General features: G+C 38.1%; 1 protein-coding gene across 2 annotated transcripts in view; it reads right to left on the bottom strand.

The window, feature by feature from the left end:
* Positions 1-20,946, bottom strand: part of GRB14 (growth factor receptor bound protein 14) — a 1,680,298-nt gene that overhangs the window by 71,833 nt on the left and 1,587,519 nt on the right. For both annotated transcript variants that reach the window (XM_044074833.1, XM_044074832.1), the window contains exon 12: positions 19,077-19,170. In XM_044074833.1, coding sequence (XP_043930768.1) covers positions 19,077-19,170 — 94 coding nt within the window. The remainder of the gene's footprint in view (positions 1-19,076; positions 19,171-20,946) is intronic.

Below are 20,946 nucleotides of genomic sequence, written 5' to 3'. Positions count from 1 at the left end.
AAATGGTTCTTGAATCAGTGTGCTTTATTCTGATGAAGTCTTCTATGTGAAAGACAAAAGCACTTAATCTTGATGTGTTTTTACTGTAATAAACAGAGCTCGCATACAGGCTTGTTTGGTGCATTTTCCATTTGATTCCTTGATATGTGTTACAACAGAATACCCAAATTTGCCACCAAGGTCAAATTCTCATCCCACCACTGTAACGCACTGAAACAATTATGCTGGCTGGAACTCCCCACCATTTCTCATTCACCCAACTAACTACAGCACACAAAATAATCTACAAATCACACACTGTCCTGCTCTCTTGACACTACTTGCCCAATACCAACCAGGCAAACCAAATATCAGCGTGTAACAAAAACTCCGTAACCAAAAACCACACTGAAAAAACCCTCAGGTCTTGGCAGGCAAACAATACCAATAAATAGCTGAGAAAGAGCGTTGACTAAGTTCACAACAATAAAAGTTTGTTAAAATAAAAACGTGTTTAATCCACAAACCGATAACAGTTTAGCGCTTTCACTCATATAAGTTGAGCTTCTTCAGAACTAATCACCATTTTAGAAAAAACAGTTTAAATGCACTTTTTGGCGCCAAAAAAAATTTTTGAAACTCTTTAAAGACACAGTATTCAAAATGAACACAGAACTGTGTAAATTAATAATACATAAATAGATTAAATGTCAGCAAATAACTTAATCTATTTATGTATTATTAATTTACACAGTTCTGTGTTCATTTTGAATACTGTGTCTTTAAAGAGTTTCAAAAAATTTTTTTGGCGCCAAAAAGTGCATTTAAACTGTTTTTTCTAAAATGGTGATTAGTTCTGAAGAAGCTCAACTTATATGAGTGAAAGCGCTAAACTGTTATCGGTTTGTGGATTAAACACGTTTTTATTTTAACAAACTTTTATTGTTGTGAACTTAGTCAACGCTCTTTCTCAGCTATTTATTGGTATTGTTTGCCTGCCAAGACCTGAGGGGTTTTTCAGTGTGGTTTTTGAATACCAACCAGGCAGGCAACTAAGATTTGAAAATCATCTACTACTAAAAGTAGAAAAGCCCAGCTTACCTGCTGGTCATCTTCTCTATTCTTTCACCATCGACAGACTATGTAACTCGCTTCCACCTTCTATAAGAAACACAGGCAGCACCATCACCTTCAAACAAATACTGAAAAATCATCTCAACCCTTCCTGACTGTGTACCTGCTCTATAACAACCCTTCCAGGCTATGTACCTGCTCTATAACAACCCTTCCAGGCTATGTACCTGCTCTATAACAACCCTTCCTGGCTATGTACCTGTTCTATAACAACCCTTCCTGGCTCTGTATCTGCTCTACAACAACCCTTCCTGGCAATGTACCTGCTCTATAACAACCCTTCCTGGCTATGTACCTGCTCTATAACAACCCTTCCTGGCTCTGTATCTGCTCTACAACAACCCTTCCTGGCAATGTACCTGCTCTATAACAACCCTTCCTGGCTATGTACCTGCTCTATAACAACCCTTCCTGGCTATGTACCTGCTCTATAACAACCCTTCCTGGCTCTGTACCTGTTCTAGAACAACCCTTCCTGGTTACGTACCTACTCCATAGCAACCCTTCCTGACTATGTACCTGCTCTATACCCTAACCTCTTCCTGGCTATGTACCTGCTCTATAGCAACCCTTCCTGGCTATGTACCTGCTCTATAACAACCCTTCCTGGCTATGTACCTGCTCTATAACAAACCTTCCTGGCTATGTACCTGCTCTATAACAACCCTTCCTGGCTATGTACCTGCTCTATAACAACCCTTCCTGGCTCTGTACCTGCTCTATAGCAACCCTTCCTGGCTATGTACCTGCTCTATAACAACCCTTCCTGGCTCTGTACCTGCTCTATAACAACCCTTCCTGGCTCTGTACCTGCTCTATAGCAACCCTTCCTGGCTATGTACCTGCTCTATAACAACCCTTCCTGGCTCTGTACCTGTTCTAGAACAACCCTTCGTGGCTACGTACCTACTCCATAGCAACCCTTCCTGACTATGTACCTGCTCTATACCCTAACCTCTTCCTGGCTATGTACCTGCTCTATAGCAACCCTTCCTGGCTATGTACCTGCTCTATAACAACCCTTCCTGGCTATGTACCTGCTCTATACCCTAACCTCCTCCTTCTCCTTATATGATAATTAAACTCCTATGCTTTTTGCAACTACTTACTGATGATATTTTCTTCATAATTATTACTTTTCATCAGTTGTTGATATTGGCATGATGATGCTGATTAATATATCTCTGTTTATACCTCTCTGGGTGAATTCATCAGGCAACCAAAAAAAATCTTCCTTTTATACATATATTCTGTATATATTACTGTAATCACTATGTGTAACATTGTATCTACTTTTGTACCAATTAATTTTTAATATTTTCTGTATCTATGTTCTTGTCGGAGCTTTCATCCTAGGCCTACACTGAAAATGGGCTCTTTTAGGCCCAGTGGACTTTTCCAGTAAACAAATGCAATAAATAAATAAATAAATAAATTGCCTCCAGAAAAAAAGAAGTTATAACCTCCCTGTACTCTTCCGTCATCAGGCCAATAATTGGGTACAATGCCTGTTTTGGTATGAACCTTTCCAACCACCTGCAGCAATTGGAGAAACCATAAAGGTTCCTCACAAGGAAAATTCAAAGTCTTCAGCATGTGTCCTATGGGGATCATCTGAAATCACTGTCAACTTTATTCTGTTTCATACAGACTACTCAGAAGAGATCTTTGCCTTGCATACCAGGCAGTCTCTGGCCCTGCCTTATTGGAAACGCTGTATATCCATAAGTCAAATGGTACATGGGTTACTCGCTATAAAGACCTTAACTTGGTATGTGACATTAATAGAACCTGCTGGAGGGACAGATTTGTCTCCCAGCGGTTACCACATCCTTGGAAGAGACTCCCACTTCATGTGAAACAGAGCACCTCATTGGCCCTCTTCAAACACAATCTGGATGATTTGATGGGTAACTGTAAATTCAACTCAGGGATTCCACCTGTGTCCCTCTTGGACAAGGGCAATAGGTGCTGATCATGGAAATAGGGGTAGAACTTGGCTAGGCTTGTAAGGGCCCTAGGGCCATTAGTCTAATAACTTCCTATGATCCTATGATATGTGGCTATGTATGGGTAGATATCTTGGATTTTCTTCATATTTATGATGATGATGTCTGACTTTGTTAATAGATGGGTAGAACCGTTATGGTCTTTTGTAGAAGGTTGTTGGCAATGGTGGTTTGATGTAGTATTGGGCTGGCTTTTAGGTGAATATCTCCCCTGATTTTCCTGGTTGACATATTATGGAGAAAAGTATGCATACGGAAGTTTTAGTGTTAGTGGTGATTTTGGTGGTAGGGTTGGGGCTCTGGTTATCTTTACTGGAAAATATTTTAAAGGGTTATTTGGTAGAGGCAAGTCAATATGATGAAAGAGATACAGGGTAGATAAGTAAGTATGGTTTGGTAAGTGTAATGTTTTATATAGTAAGGCAACATGATAGCTGCTATGAAGGGTAAGAATATCAAGCAGACACAGTAATATGGTCTAGGTAAGGCCGATTTTGTGTAGTGTAGCGGTCATAATAGTTTACAGGTAGGATTAGGTATTATAAATGTTATTTGCAGAAGTAGGGTTATTTTATGCTAATGTAAGGTAGTAGGACTGGTTTTAGGCGGAGAAGGATTAATGCCTATTATGTGAATTGGATAATTAATATTATGGTTGCCTTCAGCATACCCATAATTTCCACATACTTAGTGCCTGTGCTGAAGACTGCATGTAATCAAAACAGCATAAAGGTTGTCTTTCCACTTATCCACCGGAGACTCTATGGCTGTCATAAATTTAGTAGGAAGCCCATTCCCCGATGAAGAAGAAAAAATCTGTCAGCATAATATCTGCTGGTAATCATAGGGAGGTTTTTGAACCTTGATAGTAAGAATTCCTGACATAGTCATAGAGTTGTCTTCTGCAAAATACAATCAGCCTGACTGAATAGAAAATGCCATGAAAGAGACCCTTTAACTGTTTTTCCTAGGTTGATGTATATCATTTATAGTGAATGTTAAAATGGAGATGGGGTAGTAGCTTAGCACAGTGGATGCATATCTGGTTTTAAAAGCATGGCAGCTAGCCCTGTTTTCCTAGAGAAAGGAAGTAGAACTAGCATGAAGATGGACACAAGCTGCAGACTTCTTTTAATAAAGATGGGATCAGAGGAGGAAGAAATCCACTGACCTCAGAAGGGAGGTTATTGACTCCACTGCCTGTTCAAGCTTCAGAACCCAGATACATGAATACAGATGACAAATTCTGATATGTGCTACAATTATCACCTGCTGCAAGGATGTTGCTTGAGGAAATTCCCACAACATCAAAGAAGGACCCTAGCAAGTTTGCATCTACATTAGTAGGTTCATAAGTATTTACTAGACTAATGACCACAAGGGCTATTTTAATTTTAGTCATGCATCCCAAATCTCTGACATATTCTGGAATGCTTGATATGTGTAAGCAGGGGCTTGGCAGATGAACCCTTTACAAACAGGGTCCTGGGAGATGAACCATTTACAGGCTGCCTGTGTCCATTAGAGACATTGTTGCCAAATCAGGGGTGAATTTCCTGTCCCCATCCAATTGTCCAAGTTACACTTGAATTGGATTAGGGAGGAACTCTGCTTCACAGGAATGTGAAGCCTGTTCCAGAGAAGGGGTAGTCTCAGGGATAAATACCCTTCTCTCCAGTAGGTCTTATTTATATCACAGGCAAGGTTTAATTCTTTGCAATGACAAATTCTCATGCTGTTTGTTTGGCAGATATGCAGGAGGTCCATCAGAGTGGAGTTTGACAATGCCTTGCATGCCAGGCACATATCTCCCCTCAACAACTTGTAGGAGACAGAATACAGAGATAGAGCCTTGAGGCAGTCTACAAAGGAGATGTTACTTATACCTTGTATTCTTTTAGTGAGGAACCTCTGTGGACATTCCAGTTGTTGGATATTCCTGGCTAGGTACATACCAAAGGAGCCATTGTACTCACTGATAAGTCTAATGAATGCCAAACACAGTGGAATAATGATTTATTTGGATCTAGATGCCATACCATTGTTTATAAGTTGCACAACATAGAATGATTTATTTATTTTTATTTATTTATTTTACATTTGTTGACCGGGATTGTCCGACTGAGCTGAAGAGCCATTTTTTAGCAGAGGCCAAGGGAGAAAAGCTCCAACATATACAATTTTCATTATAAATTAGCATTAAACAGCAATGTTACAGGATTATTACAAGGCATTAAGTAGCGATACAATGTTATACAATGTCAATAATCAGGATTATAGCATAACTATTTCAAGATGTATAAAAAGAAATATGTCATTAAGATGAGTATAGTTTTTGGGGTAAGTGGTTACAAAAACCCAGTTTTATCATGATGTAGTTGCATGAAGGCACGACAATTACAATAGAATGTTTCTCTGAGGCGATTAGCTTAATAAGTTTTAGAAGACAGTAGAAAGAGTAGTCAAGGAAGATTAGAGAGAGCTAGTGAGAAGAGTGAGTTAAGGGCAGGATGGGCCTGATAAGGGCATGATGTCCTCGATACTGTAGATATGCAATGATCAAAGGCTAGATTACTGTCTATATCTGTCCCCAAGTCACTGACCACTGGGTCATGTCTTAAGGGTGTATTGTCAATATGATAGTTACCAGGCATAGATGGCTTCCTGAAGGATACTATTATGCATTTCTTAGCATTTAGTTTTAGTCCATGGTTCTGATGCCAGTTATTTGCCTGTGTCAGCCCTCCATGGTGAACATTTGTGTTGGTGGTCGATTCAAGGACAACTCCTAATTTTCAATAATCTGCAAATTTAGTCATCTAGAGGTCATTGATCTTAGCTTTGACTTCAGAGGGGTAAATGCCTAAAAGGACCAGTACCAGGACTGATCCCTGAGGGGACACTGCTTGTAACTGGCCTTTTTGTAGAGGTGGACTCCCCAATTCTAACTGACTTGGTCCTGTCTGTGAGCAATTTGGCTATTCACTGGGTTACATAAGGGTTTATTCTTAACATCTTAAGTTTGTCAACAATGCCCAACTTGGGGATTGTGTCAAATGTTTTGGCCAGTTCAAGGTAGGCAGTGTAAACTATTCTGCTCTCATTCATTGCTTTGGACACCTTCTCAAAGATATCCACCAGGTTGAGTAGGCATGATCTGCCCTTGATGAAGCCAAATTGGTTTGGTTCCAGTGTCTGAAGGTTTTCTATGTCATTATTGATCATTTCTATGGTAATTAATTCCATGGTTTTACATATGAGACTACTGAGACTTATGGGTCTGTAGATGGCCCACCTTAGTGCAGAGGGATAATTATTGCTGTTCTCCATTCATGAAGCATGATGCCTGTTTCAAGGCTACAATTAAATAACAATTTCAGAGGTCCTGACAGATCATGTTTCATGCAACTTGGTAGCCATCCTGTGATATTGTCTGGGCCCATCGATGCACTGCTCCTGGCCTTAGACAGTGCATTAAGGACATGTTCACTAGTGATAGCAGGGGGAGTTATATTTTATTGTATTTCCTGAGGGAAGGTTGTTGGAGAGAGACGAGTAAAGTTGGAACTGAATTGGTAGGCCAGTAGGTTTGCTTTATCCTCTGGCTCAGTATAGGTAGCTCAATTTACAATGAGGTCTGCACACAATTGTGCATTGCTTTTGAGGTCAGACATAGTTAAAGAATGCCTTGTGGTTGTCCTTGGCCTGAGAGTTCAAATTTACCTTAAATATGGCTTTGGTAGACTGTGTTTGTCCTACGAGTTGTTTCTCAGTTTGATGAGAGTGTTTTTACCCTGCTGGGTGCTGTACCTCCTGACGTTTTTGATGATTTTCTTCCTTCTGTTATACAGCCTACTGATGTTGTGATTCCATAAGGGTGGCTTGTTTTTTGAGTTAGTTCTGTTCTTCTTCCTGGTGGGTACATCTGCCTCTGTGCAGCTATTAACATGCATATATGGGGTTTCTGTGAACAGTTCTGTCTAGGCACCAGTGTTCTCAGGGATTATGAAGCCTTGACATTTTGCCAGGTTACCACTTAATAATAGGAAGTTATCCTTCGAGTTGTTCCTGAATATTCCAGGTTAGCTGGGGTTCCAAGTTTTATTTTTACTTTTAAGGAGACCACTTTGTGGTTTGACCTTACCAGAGAAGACATTATACTAGTGGGAGTGCAGCACTCTCCAGTATTAGTAAGGACCAGATCCAGTATGGTTGCACCCCTTGTTGCTGTATTGACAATCTGGTCCAGCTTACAAAATCCATGAATCTCTGTGCCTGTACATTTGGTGTTGCACATGATTCCCAGTTAATAGTAGGGCAATAAAAGTCACCCATGAATATAGTATTGGGTTGGATGGTGAATAAATAGATTCTATGGGTTTCCTGGGTCAAAGAGGGGGACCTTTAGCTTGCAAGGAAGTGGTACTGGATTTTGCCTAGGGTAATTTGGACATTGAGAAAGTCAAGTGCATTGTTCTGTTTGACCAGCCTTGAGGTATATTTATTTACTTGAGTAACCCACACACGTGGTCTCAACCTGGCATATGACATCAAGACTTGTTGACGGGACATATATGTGTCCTAGGGGCATCGGTTGCTGATTTGTCTTAACATTGGCTAAACTCTTTGCTAGGCTTATAAGGGCCTCAGGGCCAATAGCATAGTAACCTCCTATGATCCTATTATCCTATTTCTAATGTAAATCAAAACAACTCAACCTTAGGCTCTGTCTGTGTAGTAGGTGTTCTAAATGGGTGGAAGGTATTATAACCTTGTACTGTTGGTGTGTTTTTCATGGCTTTAAATCATGTTTCTGTGACTGCACAGATGTCAGCATTCTCTACAGTGAAGACAGCTTCTAGAGAGTGGAGTTTTTTCTTTAGATTCCTAGCACTGAGCAGTAAAATGTTTAGATTTTCTTGGTTTTGATTTGCTATATCAGAAGTACTTTCAGTTTGGCATTGCCTAAAACACTTTGGGGGAGAACAATGTTTGGGCTAATATTGAAAAACCTAGAGGGGAGAGGGGAAGACCATCACTAGTAGAGCAGCGTGGTTTGTTGTTGATCTCCTTCCATGCTGGCAGATATTGCACCCCCTTAGAATGACACCAGAAATTAAGCCACTTACAAGTCAGTCATCTTTTGTTCATATTGTGGCATCATCCTTGGAATAGGTAAAATTCTGCTCAGTGCTAGGTACATACAAGTCTTCTAGGCTCATACCAGTCTAGTCTACTGGAGGAAGAAATTTCAGCCAGATGGTATGCAAATATGATCAAAATGCCCTTGGCGGAAAACAGGATGATCAGATTATTGATTATGAAGGCAGTGTACACTTCCATTAGCCTCTGCAAAAGCATCTCAGATGTGTTCTGGATAAGTTAATTGCAGAGATTTAGATGGAAAGTCAGGGGGGGGGGGTGGCCAGGGAGGCCAACTTTGCCATGTTGTTTCATGAGTGAAGGTAATTGCTCTTCTGATGGGGGAGAATGGTAGGCCAGAACAGGGCCATTATCAGCCAATGTCTGATATCAGAGTTGAATCAAAAATCTTATCAGTGATTCTGGGTACTAGAACTAAAGGCAGAATTCCAATTTTGAGGAGGTAATTACAAAACATTTTACTACAGATAGTTCAGCAGTTGAATGTGATTGGCTTGTAGGTACTTTATTAGAGGACAGTGTATAGGTTCATAGGTTCATACTAGGCTATCTGCCCTAGGGCATTTATAAGCCTAGCCAGAGTGTGTTTGGCTTTCACCACCCATTTTAAATGAATTTTGCTATGCCCTTTTTCGAGGTTAGTATACTGTGCCTCTGTCTAACAGTGACACAGAAGTGATACCCGGGGTAAACCTATGATCTCCCATCCACTCATCAAGATTCCTCTTGAAGAGAGTCAATGAGGGACTCTGCCTAACCTGGACTGGGATTTTATTCCAGAGTGAAGGGAGCCTCTGGATTATGAATCTGTCCCTCCAGCATGTCCTATTTATTTCAGTGCTGAGGTTCAAGTCTCTTGAGCGCGTAAGCTCGATGGGATTTGAATTTTCTGAAGGTGCAGCATGTCCATTAATTCCGGGTTGGACATGGCTTTATACATCAGGCACAGATCGCCTCTGAGCAGGCGGTATGCCACTGAGTAGACCTGGAGTTTCTTTAACCGGGCAGCATATGGCATCTGTTTGAGCCCTTTGATCCTCTTGGTGAGGTACTGTTGGGGTCTTTCCAGTTGCTGCAGGTGTCTGGTAAGGTACATTCTAAAAGGGGCATTGTACTCAATTATGGGCCTGATGAGGGATGAGTAAAGAGGCATGATGATCTCCCCTGATCTAGATGTGAATCCCTTCATGATTAGGTGGGCTATATAAAATGTTTTTCTAACCACTTTGGCCATGTGGTTTTCAAATGAGAAATTGCTATCAACTTGGGTCCCCAGGTCCCTAATTACTTCTTCCGTACTTAATGGATTACCACCTATGTGGTAATTTGTGGGCACTTTGTTTTTGCCAAAGGGGATGACTATACACTTTTTGGTATTTAGCTTGAGGCCAAGGCTCTGGCACCAGTTGTCTGTTTCTATGAGGCTCTTTTGTAGGATGCTTGTGTTGGCTGGAGAGTCAATTATGGAGTCTAGTTTGCAGTCATCTGTGAACTTGGTCAGCCACAGTCCTTCTGTGTTGGCCTGTACCTCCGAGAAATATATACCGAACAAGAGAGGTCCCAGGACTGAGCCTTGTGGGACGCCACTTGTAACTGGTTTGGAGTCTGACATGGCTTCAGCAATTCTAACCATGTGGGTTCTGTCCTTGAGCCAGTTTGCAACCCATCTAGTGACATAGGATGGAGTGTAAAGTCATTTCAAAATTGGAGGTGCCATCTTTTTGACATTAGAAAGCTATAAATTAATTTCAGTGAGATTTACATTCTGACAGATCTATGCATCACCATGTTTAGTGGGCCCAGGTTTTTTATAGGGAGTAATCATAAGGTTTTTGATACACAGATGTCTATCAAACAATGTGATGTTGATAGTGGTGGTGGTGGGGCAGGCAAGTGATCACTTTGTTCAGAATCATTTTCAGCTAATTATTGAACCATTACCTCAGAGGTTATGAGCAGTCATTCAAGAAGGGTCTAGGGAGAGCTGGAGAGAGACCATATATACATGAATTAATGCTGATTAATCAACCACTTGTCAAGCCCTTGTTACAGCTTTGGTAGAGCTTTAAGAAATTTCAAAGACAGTCATGCTTTGCAAATAACTTGAGTAAGAAGTTTCATTTAGGAGTGCAGATAACTGAGAATATGACAATAAAAAACAAAATAAAGAGGCCATATGATAGAATAACATTTCCAAGGCATACAAAGGAACACCTCATCAATTTCACTAATATCTGACAGTCTATCCTGTGGTTCAGGTACTGTGCTGCAAACACATCACAGTCTGCAAAATACCATTTAAGTCCATAAATAAACTTAAAAGTAAAAGAAAAAGTCATGGACATTCAGAATTGTCATTTAGCTGAAACACCTGATATCCTTAATGGGTAATTTGCATATATCCCATGTTGCCTCTGTTACAAGAGGTTTAAGGTATCAACACTGTGAAAAGTCTAACTTTGCCAGATTTTTCTTTTTGCGTTTCTTAACTGATTGGTTTTCCTGTGTGACCTTTTTACTCATTGTTTTAGTTTGTTAGTTGGGATATTTTGTAGACACCCTAATGTTTATGGATATCAGAAAGCAGAAACATGCATGTGCACAACTAAAGGGTTTGGCTTTATTGGCCTGAAATTGTCCGTAAGACTTAAAAGAAAAAGTCATGGATGTTCAGAATTGCCATTTAGCTTTAACACATGATATTCTTAAAGATAATTTGCATATATCTCATGTTGCCTCTGTTACAAGTGGTTTAAAGTATCACACGGTGGAAAGTCTAGTTTTGCCAGATTTTTTTGTGTGTGTTTTTTAACCATCTGTAAAATACCAAGATACTATGTCCATCTCTTTAAAAGTATTCATTGCTGCCCCTCAAGGTTCAGTTTTAGGTAACCTACTATTCAACATCTTTATCAATGGCCTATTTATAACTGCCAGACATTCAACCTTCGTTCAGTATGCTGACTATTCAGCTATTATCTGCACTGCTAGTACCTTACGTGAAATTCAATGTATCACACAAGAAGCATTCACATCCGCTGAAACACAACTACAACATTCGCAGCTCCTGTGAAATCCTCAAAACCCTAAAATAATGCTTTTCACCCTTCAAATCATATACATCTGAAAAATAAAAAAAAAATTCAGCTTTACCTCAACAAACAACTCCAAAACAGAAGTAGTCTCCCTCATTAAACTACTAAACCAAAGGGTTAAAAGGTCATACAGACAAACAATTTAATAAAAACTACAAGAAAGACCCATGCAAGCTGAAGTCTTCACCTTGTAACATCTTCAACATCCTGTAGTGCAGGTTCATGTGATATATCCAAAAGACCACTTGAAGATATTCCACTGTTTCAGCTACATTGCTTCTGAATGTCCATAACTTTTTTACTTTTTTAAATCTCTATGGGTGCTTTCAGGCCAAAAAAATACAACCCCCCACACACACTGCAGACATGCAAGCTTCAGCCTTTGTTTGACGTCATCAGTATAGCGTAAGTGAACTATTTACCAGCGATTCTGAGGACAATAACTGAAGGCACAATTCCAGTCTTGGGGAGGGAGACCCAGCATGTGTTTACCAAAGGTAATATGACAGACAAAAGAGAATGGTTATAGATACATTTTTAGAGGATACTGTGAAGTGACACTAAAAATCAAAGGGGTGGTGTAATAGTTTAGGTGTTTATATTACAAACACAAAGTAGAGGGATTGATTCTCACACAGAAAAATTGGTTAAGCTTAAAATGGCCCACAAGGGCAGCTAGCCTAATACTAACCTATGAACCTATGGCTATACTTTAGAAAGACATAAAATCAAGCCTGATTCTGTAACATTAGGGTGCCTGCAAAATACCCAAATCACATCCAAACCAAAGGTTAAAAAGATCACACAGACAAACCAGTCAGTAAAAATGCAAGAAAGACTCATGTTTTGTATGTATTGCATGAATATGTGCTTCATTTATTACTGAATTATTTTCTAACGTATATTTTCCCTTAGTTTAGGTAGTAGTAAAACATGCTCTCTCTTGCGCCCTTGTCACTGGGTGTGATTTTAACATTCTGTTCACTTAAATGGCGGATTATGAACATCTCCTTCTTCAATGAACATCACAAAAATAGTTGACATTGTTATATATTATGTATACAACATACACAAACATCAGAAAACAGGATTTTTATCCATTAGATACCATTGCAGTCTCACTGAAACTGAAATGTTTAAACTTTGCTGTTGTCATTGCTGTCCAAAATGTTTGATCAATACAGATTATTTTAAATGAACTGTATCACAGTTCATGTAGGCCAGTAGTTCAGCATCACATTTCCTTTACTGTTTAAAAATTCCTTTAAACTTCTAAAATTATTTATGAGATCATTTGTGCTTGTTGTTGGCTTATTAAACTTGTATGAGTTAAGTCACTTAACCAGACACTGCTAATGGGCTGAGTCTGAAGAAGGTCCATGTGGATCAGTGCTGCACCAAAATTAAAAAGATAATTCATTCCTTCATTCATTCGCTCATCAAGTAATCAATTGTGCAAGATCACTGCCACTTAAGTGACTGTTTCATTCAAAATCATTTGAGAGCTGAATAAATATTGATATATCGTATTACAAGGTAATTATTTTATGTAATCATCTTCCAGGCATATGTTCACCAGGGGTAAGAAAGGAAATGCTAAGTCCAACATTTCTGAGGGCATAAAAATGGAGAGCCCAAGTCTGTCTGTACATTATTACATACTTCACTCATCGCAGTTGCATGAGGTATACAATAAATTAGCAGGTTGCACTAATGTTCTTCCAACACTTTATGAACTAGCAGGTTTCTGTATCAGACAACTGATTATATCTATAGCTATATGTCCATAGCTATATTAATATCTATATCAATAGCTATCTATCTATATGGAAAACATTGCACATATAAGAAAATATGATAAGCTATTCTGCAATCTTGGACTCACTTGCTTGAAAAGCCCATCCCATATAATATTTTTATTAAAGGGACCTACAAATAAATGGGCTTGTGATATTATTATATTACATTAAATTATATTATATTTATAGACTCATCTTTCTCCAATGCACTTTATTGAATCAATGTGCTTTTTACTCTGGGTTTATATTCACACAATAGTCACTTCTACATACCACCTGTTATGTATGCATTTTGTAATTGTTTATGTCTTATGTTTATATCACTGCATTCTTTACTTTATTTGCATACCTAGAACTGAATCTGAAAATGGTCAGATGAGACCAGTGTCCTACCCTGATCAATGAATGAGTATAAAATAACTATTTCTTCAAGGAACTGAGAGTTCATAAGACTTCAGTAAAGCAGGATAACCAAAATAACAAAGACCAAATCCAGCAAAATTCCACCATCAGCAAGATAATCCAGGAATGAAAAATGCAGGCCAATAAGAGCTTCCAGTAGTTTAATAAAACACAGCAAAATTGACAAGATTGAGAGCTTTCGTATAAAAATATACTTAATCAGAATCTGTTACAAAAGCACAAACACCAAGTTTAAATACCCTTCCCTATAATCGCATGACAGTTTTCAGTTTACAGACTTCATTTCTGTATCCCCTATGGCTCAAAAAGCCAAATATAACTTGTCCCTTGCGAGGTGATAATTTATACTGAATAGGTCACATTCAATTAGTTTAACCAAAGAACCAATATGTCACTATAAGAGGACGACCACTTATGAATGGCTTTTTTTGAGAATTTTTTCTCTTTCTCTGAAGCATTTCAAGAGAACTTATATCCATCAGAGTGGCTGCAATAAAGGGATGATCTACTCATGAACTAGCCATGTAATAAATGGTATGACCATACATTAAAGCTAAGACCCATCTGCCTCCCTGCTTTTGCTTTCAGTATAAATCGATATTCCTTGAATGAAAATGTGTTTCTAAGTATGATACCCAGGCCTTGTACTGTTTTAACAAACTGAAAAAATATCACAATTCTAGTTGATTTTGTGTTGCCATGATAAAAGTTGTAACAGTTATAATATAACTTTTATTGCAGCTGAGTCTTACCCTATGTCCTTAAGGAAAGAGTAGACAGTGGAGAAGTACGTATTCAGGGCTGCTTTATCCTTTGGTGTAGTGATAACACTCTCAATTTTAAAGTCATTCATAAATGTTGCAACCCAACAGTTTGCAGTATGAGAAAAGGGAACAATCACATTATTTAATAAAACAGGACCTAATATATACCTTTGAGGTACTCCAGAGGTAACACTTCTCCCTTAAGGACATTCACCCAGTATCATGACCAATTGTGACCTCCCTACTTTCCGCTTATTAACCTAACAGACTACATACTCAAATAGCCCATAGTTTACAACAACCTACGGAGAATTATTCACGGAAACCCTATACAAATATGTAAATGGCTACATAGAGGCTGCTGAGCCTACCAAAATAGGCCCAAAACAACCCCTCAAAATAAAACTGCACTGGCAGAATCCTAATCTTAACAGGGTGTATAACAAATGGAAAAAAAGTCATGTCCAAATTCAAAAGGAGCAACTCTTTCAATGACAAGAGCTGACTAATAAAACTAAACAGGAAACTGAGAGGACTAATTAAATTCAACAAGGCCAATTATGAGATCAAGATAGCTTTTCAGGCTAAAAGCAACCAGAATGCCTTCTACAGCTATGTCCAAAAGCCCAAAAGTAACATGCAACAGTCTTCTGAAATGGTAGTAAATGATACCACCTTCTCTGAGCAGGGTGACATAACGACTTGCTGGTCGACAAATTCAGCTCAGACTTTACCCCCAACTTACCTCCTGCCACCCCTTCTGAAATCTCTACCAGCATAACCCTCCAACTCTCAGCAGGGACCTGTCAAGACCCTTGAGTCACTTTTCAACTACAGCCTCAGAACAACTTATATACCAAGCAAATGATGGATGACAAAAGTTATCCCCTTCACAAGGGTGGACTACCAACTGACCCTGGAAAGTATAGACCCATTAGTCTGACTAATCTAAGATGAAAAGCCATGGAATAAATTATCATGGAAATGATCAAAAAACACATTGCCAACCAACAAACATTGGACTCAAATCAGTTTGGCTTTGTCAAGGGAAGATCATGCCTACTAAACCTGGTGGACTTCTTTGGAAGAGTCAACAAGGAAATGGATGAAGGGAAGACAGCGCATACCGCCTACCTAAACCTGGCTATGGCATTAAGTACAATACATCACTCAAGTATTGTGGATAAACTCACTGAACTAAGCATGTATTCCTACACAACTTGCTGGATTGTCAGCTGGCTCACAGATAGGACCCAAGAAGTCAGGATTTGTGAAACCACCTCCACTTGTAGATCACAAGTTGAGTACAACAGGGCTCTATGCTGGGCCCACTCCTGTTTGGCATTTACTTCTCAGAGGTCAGTGCTAATGTCATGTGCCTCTGGCTCACTACATTCATAGACAACTGCAAATTGGGAGCTACCACAAATTTCCCCCATGACACTAACATCCTATAAGAGGATCTAACACAGACAAATGACTGGTGCCAAAGCCACATATTAAAACTCAATGAAAAGAAGTACATTATGGTGCCCTTTGGGAAAATATCTATCCAGGCAACTTACTCTGTTTATAAGATACCACTAAGAGTTGACCCGGAAACAGTAATCTGACCTTTTATCATCACATAGTCAAAGTAGTAAGAAAATCATTCTATCTCACTCAACTTATAAGTAATGGTATGACATCCAGGTACATGGAAGTTATAGTACCACTCTACTGATCTCTTCTCAGACCCAGTACTGAGAACAAAGTGCACCCTTTAGCATGTACCGACTAGGCATATGCAATAGCTGAAATGCTCACAGAGGCTCCTCACCAAGAGAATCCAGGGTATTAACACACTGTCCTATAAAAATTACCTTAGAGCCATGTCTCTATAATCAGTCTCCTACAGTCTGTTGAGAAACAATCTGTGGTTCATATGTAAAGCATCCTTAGATCAAGGCCTGATGGAGATTTTGCACAGCCACAAAATGAGCAGCACCAGAAACACTAGATCCAGAGATTTGGACTTTGCTTGCAACATAAACAGAACATGTTGGCAAGATAGATATGTGACTCAAAGGATCCCCATTCCCTGAAACAGGCTTCTCATCAATCCCTAACCCCATTCAAATGTAACCCTGACCATTGTATGGAAAATTGCAAATTCATCCCTGGGTTGGATCCCATGTCTCTTATAGACCAAGTACAACAATAAACATTCCATAACAAACTTAACTGCCTCATAAATTTTTAGCAACCTCCTAACATGCAAACCTAATAATATTAAGACAAATTGTTACAAGGGGATGCAACTGGGTTGGGTTGCATGGCTAGGCTTATTAAGACCTTGGTCGCTGTTCACCTAGTATACACCTATGAACCTATATGGTTGAGGGGCTCTATATTACAACATTGAAATGCCGTAACAGCAAACACCTAAACATCGACAAGTATTCAACGAAATGCACTTCTGCGATACACTGAATACTTAAAGGTCAAACAAATACTTGTCCCACAACCCAGCAGAACTAAATTTACCTAAAACAAACCCACCCATATGGAGGCTGTGCCCCCTACACCCCCCCTAACTAAATATACCAACTCCGAGATTGCACTACAGTGGAGAAAAGGGCAAAATTGTGTAGTTAGCCAACTACATCTTTGCCCTATAAGTATTCAGTGAATCGCTGAAATGAATTTCACTGAATACTTGTCAATATTTAAGTGTTCGCTGTTACGATGTTTCAACATTGTAATATAGACCCGGTTGAGGTCATGTACCAAAAGACTACTTCAATAACTTTATGTGGAAGTGCTTTGGGAACTTTTGACAGATCTAAATAAATAGCAAGGACACAGACCTGAATCAAAAGTATATCCCTCTATATCAAAAGTATATCCCTCTATCTCATGAAATCTGCCATATAAAGCCCGTCTTACCAGTCAGGGTACAATATAAATTATTCAACAGCTATAATCATTGTTGTTAATTAAAAGTTTACCTTTTTTCAGTAAAATGTTGTACTTTGGTACTCTAGTCATAGCTTATCTAAATCCTATATTGACATCATATACTTACCCTTACATCAGTATATGAAACTGGAAATGCTATCTTTGTGTATAATTCAAATTTACCTAAAGTTAACTAGAAATAGTAATATATACCACATTCTCTTGTGCAAGTTCTGCCAGATTTTATGAAAAAAACATAACATGGAAAAGATTATCAATCTTCTAAAAAAAGGGCTCAGACGTCTACAACATCTTTTTACCCAGAGACAAATAGTAAACACTATTGATGATTATGGAACATCTTGTTAAACTGATTATATGTGGACATCTTGTTAAACTTGATCATATTTTCGTTGTGGGGAAAATGATGCAAACTATTTCTGAGAAAGTTTAAGTTCTATGAATATTAATACAATGAAGTAAGTTGACATTCAATGCTAGTGACTACTGCAGTATTTTATTCTATATTATTTAACACAATACAAATATAATACAACTGCTAAAAACAATCTAATCAGTTTCAAGGATAAGAAGGAAATGAAGCTGTCAGAATTTCTTAGCTACAGTAAAATAATGGAATGTTATATCTCTAAAAATGCCAGCAACAGTTAAGCACTGTATCATCACTGTTCTTGAGTACAACATCCCTTTATAGCAGTCCTATATAAGATGTCGTGGTTAAAGACTGCCTTTTCTTAGAGATTATGGTACTGTTCAACTAATCAATGAGATCCTTAAAGAAAACTGTGTTTATACTAAGGCAATCCGTATATAATTTTGGCTACCTGCTAGTGTAATGCCCCAGAATATTTCAATGAAAGACATGAAGATAGCTATTATGATGTACCTCAGCTGTATTTGTTAAGAACCTGGCATCAGGTTAGCTTGATCCACTTCACTATCTTTGTAAAAGAAGTGCACAATTTGGATTTGTTCATAAAAGCTGAAGAAAGTTAAAGTGATTGCTATCTTGAAGGGTAGACACCAACCACGTTTTCAACTATATTATAATTCTTACTTTCATAAATGGATAAAAAACACCTGACTCACATTGTGATGTCTTTGCCGTTAAGTAATTTTAATAATTGCTATCCTTGGTGTCTAGTGTTTCCCCCAAACCCCCAATCCTTGTAGTGATGCTCAGGTCATAAAGGTTGCTTCATTATTCATATCTCTGGGGTCTATGTTTCCCCTTACCCCTGATGCCCACAGTGATGTCCATGCAAAGAAGGCACTTTAGTTGTTTGTATCTCTGTTGGCTACTGTCCCCACCTTCCCGATTTCTGTAATAATATATGTGCCATGAAGGCTCTTTATTTATTTGTATTCTTGATGGTTAGTGCCTCCCCCCACCTCCTGATCCCCATACTGATGTTTTTTTCCTGGTGTCTAGAGGATCCCCCACCCTCAGTCCCTATACTGATGTTATCCTTGGTGTCTCATGACTCCCCCTCTCTTCCCAATCCCCATACCAAGACTGTGGTAAGGCCATGTAATGTAACATGATGGGGCTGGCTGTGCTGCTCTATGCTGTTGAGTGATTTCTTGAATTACTTAGCATGTAAACGCCTTCTTCTTGGTGGTTCTGAGGGAGAGATCACATGGCTAATATACACTTCTCCTGAAGCCACCTTAAAGTGAAATATTTAAACACTGAAAGCTTATTTTTCATGGAATACAGACATTTTCATAAGGCTTCATTTTACTTACTGGTATGATCTGAAAGTGCTTTATCTTCTGTCCATGGCATAATGACAGAACAAAAGCATTTGGATTGCTTTGGCTATCCCGTAATAAAAATACTCTAAAAAGAAAAAAACATTAAGAAAAGTTAATCCATGTTATTCTGTGTATTAGTGTTATGTTAAGAGCATTCCATTTTTACTTAGGTAAATTTCTGTTCAAGGATGCTTGCAACAGAAACCAAGCTATTTTATTGACATTTTTCAGTTTAGACTTCAATTATCTTTTTTGTTTCAGAAATATTTAGCTAGATATGCAGACTAGCTGACAGATAAATACTGACAAGTGAAAGCAACAACAGACACGTAAATAAGCAAACTATTAAACAGGCAAAGAGGAAATATGCTGTTAAAAATCAGTTCAACCTATATTTTTGAAAGGCAAAGCCAGACAATAAGCATAGAAAGTAAGTTATATTATATGCAGATATTTAGAATTTGAGATTCTGTATAATTATTTATATGAAAGGAAAACAAACATCTGTATGCATTACGCATTTTGTTTCTGATGTTCAGTTGCTTGAGAAAGATCAATATTTTTCACACTTTGATTGTCTTGCTATCAGAACGGGATACTTATCACATTATATTTTCCACAAAATATCATTAGAATCTGCATAAATAGGGGAAAAGACTGTGAAGGCTTCTGTAACATCACATATAATGAATAAGTATTTTATAAATAAACTGCCAGAGAAAATTATAATGAGTACTTAAACAAGTAGTGATTTTGCTCAAGGAAGAATGCAATAATTTCCGAAATTGTCTTCCTAACTGTCAATACAATATTTTACATTTTTATATTTTTGTTTCACTTTAAATATCTGCCTTACTGTTTTTTGAAAAGTTCCACTAGATGAAAAAAAAACATTAAAAGAACTCTGCATGTTTGCGTTCACGTCATTTCTAATCCATCTTTAATATTTCCCTTAATAACACCAACCAACATTATCATCGGTGCTGGGTACTTAATTTCCAATTCATCAAATAAACACTGTTTTACTTTGATCTGTTAGAAAACATCCAGTCTTCATTGATGAACCAACAAATCATATACATAATTAAAACAGTGACTGTAATGTAAAAGAACACACATTAATTTAAAGTAAAAAAAAAATGACAGGCAACCATGTACCTCGAATATTGCTTGAAGGAAATGAAAACAACAGAAGAAAGGGATCTGTCATAAATTATTCTCCTCCCCATCAGCCACACAGAATTTAAACATAAATTTAAACATTAATCTTGCTAACTATTGCAGTATCATGCATCATCGCCCAAACAATAATTATCAATTTAGTTGTATCGACAAAATAGCTAAATATCTTCAACAATGATTGTCATAAAGGAATGATAGATCTGATCCTATCAAAGTTAACATACGGATATATACCGTTGACATATACCAGATACAATTCTCAGTCAAGTATCACTTTACAAAAGAATAATGCCATCCCGTAAAACAGCACTTATAGCGTACGTCTTATATCCTTATCGACCCTCACTGACACACATACACTTATTATAAACTACCAGACTGGTAAACTATTCTTACAACTCATATGGGTATTATTAGTTATGGGTAATATTACCAATAGCTCATATAGAAATATGAGAGGGGACAACCTTCTTTGCATTAGCAAATGCCATGACAGAACAGAACACTGTCAGCCATCATGAGTAACCATAACGAGTTTCATCACATTCAAGGATATTCATAATTTGCTCTAACAAGTTTGATGTGTCAGATAACACATACCCTTTTGCTGTAATATTATAAAACCAGCATAAACCATATTGACTATAAAATAATAAATAAAATGCTCAGCTCTGGGGGG

The sequence above is a fragment of the Protopterus annectens genome, chromosome 6.part0, assembly GCF_019279795.1.
Source record: "Protopterus annectens isolate FY-2018-M chromosome 6.part0, PAN1.0, whole genome shotgun sequence".
Classification (NCBI taxonomy): domain Eukaryota; kingdom Metazoa; phylum Chordata; order Ceratodontiformes; family Protopteridae; genus Protopterus; species Protopterus annectens.
Note: the sequence above shows the minus strand (reverse complement) of the source record. Positions and strands in the feature narration are given on the sequence as shown.